This window comes from Dermochelys coriacea, chromosome 10, assembly GCF_009764565.3.
Source record: "Dermochelys coriacea isolate rDerCor1 chromosome 10, rDerCor1.pri.v4, whole genome shotgun sequence".
In the NCBI taxonomy this organism is placed as follows: Eukaryota; Metazoa; Chordata; order Testudines; family Dermochelyidae; genus Dermochelys; species Dermochelys coriacea.
In genome coordinates, this window is record NC_050077.1 from 46865541 (window position 1) to 46874495 (window position 8955).

The 8955-nt window shown below is 56.1% G+C and overlaps 1 protein-coding gene across 2 annotated transcripts; it reads right to left on the reverse strand.

Moving 5' to 3' along the window:
• On the reverse strand, positions 1-8321 carry LOC119862082 (COMM domain-containing protein 4-like). Of its 2 annotated transcripts, XM_038418057.2 has the most exons (8): positions 8092-8321; positions 6440-6511; positions 5717-5782; positions 4742-4781; positions 2862-2981; positions 2264-2344; positions 1305-1481; positions 1-1029 (listed from the first exon to the last, which is right to left on the reverse strand). In XM_038418057.2, exons 1-8 carry the CDS (start codon positions 8092-8094, stop codon positions 989-991), a joined length of 600 nt encoding a protein of 199 aa, XP_038273985.1. In that variant the 5' UTR covers positions 8095-8321; the 3' UTR covers positions 1-988. The 2 variants fall into 2 exon arrangements, with proteins under 2 accessions (XP_038273985.1, XP_038273986.1); XM_038418058.2 differs by lacking the exon at positions 2862-2981 and having other exon boundaries at positions 8092-8250.
• Positions 8322-8955: the final 634 nt, after the last annotated feature.

An 8955-nucleotide genomic window follows, 5' to 3' on the forward strand; every position in this document is an offset into this window, starting at 1 on the left:
CACATTCCTGCTGATCCTTTATTCCATGCACTGAGCTGCCCTGGAAGAGGCGGTAGGTGCGGGACAGAAAGATAGAAAAGCTGCATTTATCCCACCCCCAGGCAAGAGGCTCCTTTAGAGGAAGTGGACAGAACAGAGGCAAAGTGCTTTTTAGGGGAGGGATGCGGGGGAGCAAGAAGCGACTAGAGAATACTCCATCTGCTTCAGCTGGTAAAACTTCCCAACCTCTTATGTACGACTGGGAGAGTTGCCCCAGCCACAGGCATCCTGGATTGCTGCAGGAGTTCAGTCAACAGGTGATGTGGAGCTGGTCTAGCCGCAGCATTTGGAGGGCTGCAGCATGCTACGTCTCCAGAGGAGACATGGGAGCCTGCGCACCTGCCTTGGAGTAGCGACAGGAGACAATTCAGGCCGAAGCAAAAGGGCAGGTCAGCTCCCTGCAGCTGTTCAGGAACAGAGCCACCAACAAAGGGCTGGGCAGGGGATTTCAGAGTCTTTCACTGTTAAACTAGCCTCCAGCCGGCAGGCCTGGGTATTCTCCAGAGGCATGTGTGTTACATGGTGGCACGGCCCACGGGTTTGGACACCTTTGTTATGGGAACTCCAAGCTGAAGCTGGTCTTGAGGTGGAGATCTCATTAGCAGATGCAGAAGCCCCCAAGCACTATTGCTCTGGGGATGGATCCTGGGGTGGGGGTCCTGGAAGCACAAGGGCTTTTAGGCAGGATGGAGGAGGGGCAGGCAGGAGGCTCCACAGCAACAGAGGTAGGTAGAGGAGACAGCAGCCAGGAAGAGTGGGAAGAGCAGTCGTCAGTTTCAGCTGCAGCAAGGGTCTGAGAAGGGAGGAGAGAGCCCAGTCCAATCTCTGCCCAGGCAGTGTCTGCAGCGAGGGGCTTCCCCAGCGGAGGAACCGCACCCACCAGACTCTCTGACAGGCCGCAGCACAATCAGCTGGCTCCTTCCATGTTCGCTGCCATCCTCCCAGCTCCTCAGCTGAGAGTTTTCATCAGGGCGTGGGCCTGTCTCAGCTCTGAAAGTGGAAGAGGAGATGCAAACAGCCAATGGGGGCAGAGTGACCTGGATCTCAGCAGGGGGCGCTGCAGTCAGTTCCCAATTCACTGGTCACAGCAGGGCAGAGAATAATCTCTCCGCTGTGAGCAGGAACAGAGAAATGACACGACAGGAGACAGCCGATCTCTGCCCCAGGCAGTAAGGGGAGCAGAGGGGACACAGGAAAGGAAGCACGAGCTGGCAGGGCAGGGACGAGGCGAACGATTCCAAGCTGCCTGTCTGCTGTCTACTCACCTGCCAGTAAGACCCGAAACTTCTCTGCCGACACGGTCATGGCAAAGGGCTCCGTCCCACCTTGGTCCCCGTCTCGCATGGTGAACTTCAGGTGCACGAGGGGCTCGTTGACCTGCTGGAGCTCGCTGGAGCTGAGCGTGTGATCCACCCTCCAGGACACAGAGTCCAGACGGTTCACTGAGGACAGAGGCAAAACCAGTCTCAGGTTTGCGCTGTCAGTGTAAAACACTCTCTCTATGCACGAGCCAGTGATATGGATTTGGGAAGCATTTTTCAAAAGCATTAAGCAGCTTCAACCACTCCTGAAATGCAGCCAGCAACTGTCTTACCGGCCTACAGCGACAAAGTAAGACACTACAGGAAGGAAACGTCTCCAGTTGAAATAACAAGGGAGTTTAGGTCAGCGGAGTGGAGCCCTCCGAGATGGAGTGTGGCTGGGATAACACAGCTAGCACCCCTCATTGCAAAGATTCCCATGAGTCCAAGTGGTTAGCACCGCCTCAGCTCTGTCTCTCTCTTTGTGGCAGAGAAAGATAACGTAGAGGGCAGAGCACCGCCTAGTGCATCACCTGCACCACTCCCTGCTGCACTTGGATTGTCCTGGAGGTGAACTAACCTGGCCAGATCCTAACCTATTGGGCTGACAAGGTCACAGCCAAGGGGGTCAGACAACAGCGTTCTGGTCCCAGCTCCTGGTCATCCCCTCGGTTGCTGCTGAAAACCCAGCCACCCTCAGCAAACTCTGACCCTGTCCCACAGCCCTCAGGAGCAAGTTCTCCCCAGGAAGTCCCAGAGGAGAATGGCTGGGGAAAGTCCTATTGAACTTCCATTCATGGACATAGGAGAACAGCTGGAGGGGTGGGGGCAGTGGTGCCAGCCTGTACCCCTGCTGAAGGACCATCTCCCATCCGCTGCCTGGAGCGGTGTCAGGTTTGCATGGCCAGAGGGGGAACACTTACATCTCAGACTGCGTGCCCTCAGGCTGTCCTGTAGGGGGCTCTGTTTCTCCTCATAGGACCGGCACAATCCTGTAGCATGTTCTACAAAACAAGGAGACCAAGAAATCACCCACCAAAGAACATCAGATCGGTCCCTGCACAACACGACTCCAGTTCCAATGGGCTCAGAAGGGACCCTGGCTGCAAACAGCTGAGCTGGCCTGTTTAGCTGGGGGACTCTAGCAGGATGCTGATGCTGGGGTGCATGTGGGATACCGGGGGGACAATGGAACCCTAGGGCATTTCAACCAGAAGATGGCCTACTGCTCCAAAGTCCTTCCTGCTGGTTGACACAGCGAGTTCTAACTTGTCACTGATGGGAGAGTGTGGGGGACACACAACCCAGCAGCGATTGCCTCCTCCCCCGAGAGCCAATGTACTGAATTCCACACAGGGCTGGAGCAAGGGTGGAAGGACACAATTATCCAGAGCCTGGGCTCCGCTCCCCAGCTCCCTCCTCTGGCTGACATCACACCAGACATCTGCCGCTACTGACCCCAGGGCTCCCCAGTGCGCTGCAGCCCACTCGGAGGGACCCATCCCCTGGCACTTCCCCTACCTTTGGGCAGCCCCAGTTGTTGCAGCTCGCTGGAGAGAGAGTCACTGTCTACGCTGTGTTTGGCCGCACTGGAGAGGATGAAGCTGAGCACGGCAATAGTGGCCTTCACGTCCCCAGACTCTGGAGAGAGGAGGAGAAATCTTTGGGCCTCTGCATGGCAGCAGGGCTCTTCCCCGCAGGGAGGCAGCTTTGACAGACCCTTGCAAGGGTCAGTCTCCACTGACGTAGGATCCGACAGCCCTTGACGTGGCCTGCCCTTTGCAGTTCATCATCTGCAAGAGACTGGAGAGGGTGCATGGACAGACACCACCTCACACTGGGCCATGAGGGGCAGCAGGGAAACAGGCATAAAGAGCTGGGCTCATTGTCACCAACCTGGGTGAGAAGCCACGATGGGCAGGGGATTGATATGTGTGTGGGAGGGAGGGGGGAGTCAATGCAACCAGCAGGACTCAAAACAGGTTAGGATTTAAACAAGCCTGGGACAGGCAGAGGTTAAGTCTAACTAGAATCAACTGATGCTAGGGATACAAATACTAATAATGGTCAAGGGCCAGAGTAGTAAGGGCCTGTCTAAGCGAAAACTTAGCTCGTGGCCAGCAAGGGTGTAAAGCTACCCTGCCCTAGCCAGCTGCACACTGTCCATGGACCCTGCTGCTGCAGATTAACAGCTCCCTAGGGCACTTTCACCTACTCCTGTTTCCAAGCAGTGTGGCTCCCAGCCACACTGCGGAACTCACTGGGGTCAGCTCATTCATAAAAACCAAAATGGACATTTCACAGCTTACATCATGGTCCCATCTGGCCTCGATCGTCCAGCCTGACCTGTGTAACACAGCCCATTGGGCATCCCTGAATTAATGCCTGTTTGAACCAGAGCAGATCTGGATTTAGAAATCGCCAATGATGGAGAGCACTTGGGCAGTTGTTCCAACGGTTAATGACCCTGTTAAAAACACCTTATTTCCAGTCTGAATTGGTCTAGCTTCAACTTCCAGCCATTGGCTTATGTTAGACGTTTGTCTGCTGGACCGAACCGAAGAGCCAATTATCAGTTGTTTGTTCCCCATGTAGGTACTTACAGGTTCCCATCAAGTCACCCCTTAACCTTCTCTTTGTTACGCCGACTAGGCTGAGTTCCTGGGACGGATCCCCTCCCCTCTGCATTGCCATACTAAGACAGCAAATTCTGCAGGGCAGGGACCGGGGTGTTTGGGCAGCGCCTGGGAAGTTTTGATTGCTACTGTGATCACCAAAACCATCAGGCCCAGGGCTCTTCGACACCCTCAGGAAATGGCGTTATCCCCTGATGCAAGGGCCCAGAACCACCAAAAAACATGAAGCCAGGGCAGCATTTGGCTCGTCAGGCTGCCAATTAGCAGCGTCCCCCCCAAACAGAACAGGGGCAAGGACCCTGGGAGATTAGCAGGGCTTCTGTGCTTGCTCACAAGCAGAGGGTGCGGTTGGTTTCTAATGGCTGGGCATTAACTCTTCAGGCCTTCACTGCTTCAGGACGTGCCTCTCCACTCGTCACCCCAGCCAGCAATGCTTTTCAGATAATGTGGCTAACAAAGCCGAGCCTGGCACCATAAACACTGCAGGTAAAATGTTCTCAGGCCAGGGCACAGGGGTGTGGAATGGGCCGGAGGGGAGGTAAGAGTCAGCCAAAGCCTGGCCTAGCATCCCAAAGCTGCCGGTTTTCCGCAGCCTCCCTGCCTTAAGCATAGACAGAGGAATGTCAGTTCTAGTAATGAAGCCAGCAAAGCTCCCTGGAAGGCAGGTGAGGCAAAGAGCCAAATCCACCGTGACGGCCTCACGGACAGCACTAGAGGAGCCCAGGCTACGAGGACCCAACTGCTCTGAAAAGGAACGACACTCACCAAACTTGGCATCCGACGTTAGCTTCAGGATCTTTTCATACTGCAAGAGAAGAGCAACACCCAGGTCCATCAGCCCCAGGGGACCCTGTTCCCGGCACACACGGCATGGTGCAGAATGATCATTGAGCAGATCCTCCACGGGGGCAAGCAGAGCCAGGCTAAGGCCAACACTTCCGCAAGGGGCCTCTGGTTTTGGGTGCACTTGGAGTCAATAGGAGCAGTGGGGGCTCAGCACTTCTGAGTAACGGGGCCGAAGTGTCTCAAGGGGGGACCCAAATTACCAGAAGGCGCTGGATTTAGCCTAAGTAACCTGCCCAAGACCACATGGCTGATCGGGGACTAGGACTCCTGGCTCCCACTAGACCAAGCTGCCTTCACAATGGGGGGTGCAGGACGGGTCATTCCCACTGGCTGCTAGTGCTCCAGGCATGTCCTACAGGGAACCTCCATGATCTAAACAGCGGGTCAGCTGCTGTCTGCGATGGGCGTTACAAATGGCTCAGGCCCATGTCCCCTAGCGGCCAAACCCCCTTGCTGGGAGACCGCAAGGGAATCCGTGTTGTCAACCACTGGCCCTAGCAATGGCAGGGCCAATGGGTGGATGAGGTGAAGCAGACCACACAGGACCCTTAGAGCAACAGACACTATTATTTACTAGTAAGTATTTAGCAGTCGTATGACCCTTTCCACCAGCAGATCTCCCCAATGGGGGAGTATCACTGGCCTTCTTTTACAGATAGGGACACAGCTGTTAGGCACCCTGCCCAAGATCAGTGCCAGAGCTTGGAATAGAACCCAGGTGTCCTGACTCCCACTCTGATACCCCACCCACTCCACTGCACTGCCTGCCCTGAGGCTGGCCAGCTCGACATGGCCCACGCCACCCAGCCAGTGGGAGGGGAGACTTGAATCTCTGCAATCGCTAGATCCCAGCTCAGCTGGGCTGAACATGGGAGAAGAACGCCTTTCACTTACATCAATCCCCTCGCCCTGCAAGTCCTTGAGCACCTGGCCACAGATGAGCTTCAGCTTCACCGAGGACTGGAAAGGAGAGAGCAAGAAAATAAAACCCCACCACAGTGCTGGGCCCAGCGAGCACTGTCTGGCAGGAGTCTGAGCTACCCTCAAAATACATACTCTCAGCTACATCAGGGGGACCCATTTCAGCCTTGCCCTGCCCCAGCCAAACAGCCACTGGTTTGGGTTGTTTTTAAACCACTTGCTTCGGGGCACACCATGGTTTGGATTCCACAAAGAGACTCCCTGAGCGTTGGATGCAACAGTCAGGCTAAAGCCCCAGCCAGCTCTCGTAGTGCACGGAGTATATTGCTCGAGCCCTCAATCAAAGCCTGTTCTACGTACTTCCCGAGCCTCTCCCCGCTCTCTTAGGGACGCCCTCTCAACCAGAGACAAGTGCAGAGTTCACGCCAGTCACTCAGGGACCTGAGCTCTCCCCTTCATCAGACACCCCGAGTCCCAGAGCTCAGATCGGGATGCATCACTCAGATATTCCCATTGCTCCCCCAGGCCATAGATACCCCTCTCGACGGTCAAGGCTTTATGCTGACTGTCTGGTTTCACAGCACCCAATACCATCTCTGGGGGGAGGTTTAAGAGCAAAAAGTGCTCAGATCCCAGGGTGCTAGGCACCAGGTAAGAGCCAGAAGAAAACAGAGACAGAGAAAGCTTCCACTTAACTATTTTGGCCAAGGTGCTGATTTCGGCCAGGACCCAGTCGGGACAGTCCAAGTCTCCGCAGAACCGGAACCTCTGGAAGGAGAAGATCGGGGGCAGTTAGGACCCAGGTGGCCTTTGGGCCAGGGGACATAGCGACAGAGTGTCCTTTGCAGGGCAGCCCTGCTCTTCTTGCCAGAGCAGGGAACCCTCATTTCCCACCGTTATTGCTGCCCTGTCTCCACTACACCAGAAGAGCCACCCCTAGATTTCTCTCCTCTCTGGGTACTTGGCTGCCCTCATCTCCGGTCTCTGCTCTGGCTAAGCCTGCTGCAGAGTCGGACAACAGCTGGGTCACTCCGGAGCTGTACAAATAACTCTCCCCCTCAGGCCCTAGGTCCCCACGGTATAACGCCCCTGCGAACTCAGGCACAGCAGCTCTGTGCACAGAGCTGTCAGCCTTTGGAGCAAGCTCCTGGGGAGAACAACCAGACTCAGCTGGCCAAGCTCAGTCCTGGCACGAGGGGATGCAACTGCCCTGAATTCAATGGGCTTCCCCCAGGGCTGAACTGGGCCCAGAGTCTGAAGTTGACAGACTCATCCCCAGAGAAGGAAAGAGTTGGAGGGGGCTGGGGTATGCCCAGAGGGATCAGTCTGATGAAGGGGTGGGGTGAAGGTGGGACAGGGCAGATGGCCCCTTCCTGTTCCTAAACCTCTTCCGTTCCTAATAGCTGCCAGTTAGGCTGCAGCTTCAGCAGTTTAACCCAACAAACGCTGATACAGACCATGAGCCTGTATCCTGGAGCAGCTGCTTTATACCTGCTGCAGTTAGGCAGCGAGAGCAAGGGGACAAGTCCCTGGCAGCTCACATATACAGATCCACAGGCTACAGAACCAGGCATAAGCCGCTCAGAGCAGGGGGCAGACGGCTGGGTCAAGGGGAACAAGATGGCCGATCCCCCCAGTGTTTAACATTAACGTGGCTCTGAAATGATCCTTTCCCCTCCCACTCGTTCCCCTGCGCATCCAGTGCTGAAGCCTTTATTACTCCCTGCTTTAGAAACACAGGTGCTGCTACAGCAACAGCCCATCAGATTCAGCATCCTGCCCCCAGCCCTGGCCAGTGCTGGCCGCTTCAGACGAAAGATGCATTACAAGGAGTTTTCACTTGCCCCATCCTGCAGGGCAGTACTTTGGGCGATGGGAGTGAGACAGGGAAGGCAGCGTTTCCTTACTGGCCTGCACCCTGAAGCATGAGATTCATTTATCCTGAGCACATTTAAGTAGGAGAGGTATTAGAACTCAAAGGGGTGTCTTCCACCGGCTGCCACTGGGGGTTCCCCGGGCCAATTACCCACTGTGCAAAGGGGCAGCTCTTTCTATTTGCTCCAACTCCTTCCTGGGACCCCACTGATCTCAGGTCACTGGAGGGAGGGAGCAGTTTTTAAGCCAGACCCTTCACAATGTTTAACCCCAAATCCCCTCTCCCCCTGCCCTGATGCACATGTTAGGAAGCTAGTGACGCTGGCCTGGCTAGCCCCAAGGACTGGGCTAGTAACGGGGAGCCCTCAGGCTTGGCTCCAGTTGTGGTACCCAGAGTCCCTGCTGCCCCAGGCCCCAAATCCCAGCCAAGGCCTAACACCCCCCACCCAGCCATGCACAGCGCCTGCGCTCACCATGGTTTCCCGCCGTCTCTGCAACGCCGGGCAGGGGGCCCCTCACCCACGCCAGGGCTGGAACCCATCAGCTGATCTCGGAGCGCAGTCAGCTGACCACAGACTTCCCCGCGCCGCAGCCTATCAGCAGCTCGCTGAGCCGAGTCAGCTGACCGCAGATGTAGTGACGCTTCAGCCGTGGAGCCTGCTGACTTATTGCACAGCCTGAGGCTCCGCCGCTGGCAGCTCTTCTCTGCTGCCAGCAGGGGGCGGCAGAGGCCTTCAGAGCTGGCTCCTAGGCGTTCTAGTCCCAGCTGCGACGCAAACGCCGTAGGTTGCCCCTGCCCCTGGGGCTACGCTGAGAGGGAGACAGAGCGAATGAGCAACTGGCTGCCAGCCCTGCTGGCTACTGCTGCGCAGCATGTGAGCGTCTCACGCTCTCAGTGTGTTTGTCCTCACAACATTCCTCAGAGCTGTAGATGCTGTTGCTGGGGCTTGGCCTCATGCGCTGGCTTGAAGTGGTTCCCAGCATATACAGGCTTTACAGTTTACAGTTCAATAACTCTCAGCACCCCCACTCTACAAACTAGTCCAGCACCCCTGCTCAGAGGCAGGGAAGTACGTAGCACAGAAGAGGAACCGAGGCAAAGAGACTAAAGCCCAGATCCTGAAAGCTACTGCCTTCCCTTGATTTCAATTCAATGGTAGTTGGGAGTCTAAATATCTTTGAGGATCTGGGCCTAAGTGACTTGCGCAGGGCAGGGACTGGACGGGACCCCCCACTCCCAGCAGCAGAGCCCCTTGGCGGAAGGGCACCTCTGCTCTGGAACCAGTGTCTGCCAGGGCTGTCCCAAGGTAGCGAGCTGGGCAGGGAACAAGAGGCAG

What these genes read in the sequence shown, in the direction of transcription:
- LOC119862082 (XM_038418057.2), bottom strand. An exon ending in TGCAGGGCGAGGGGATTGAT is followed by an intron (nt 4,782 to 5,716) that starts GTAAGTGAAAGG and finishes CTTCTCTTGCAG; the next exon opens with TATGAAAAGATCCTGAAGCT. An exon ending in GTTTCGGGTCTTACTGGCAG is followed by an intron (nt 1,030 to 1,304) that starts GTGAGTAGACAG and finishes TTCCACTTTCAG; the next exon opens with AGCTGAGACAGGCCCACGCC.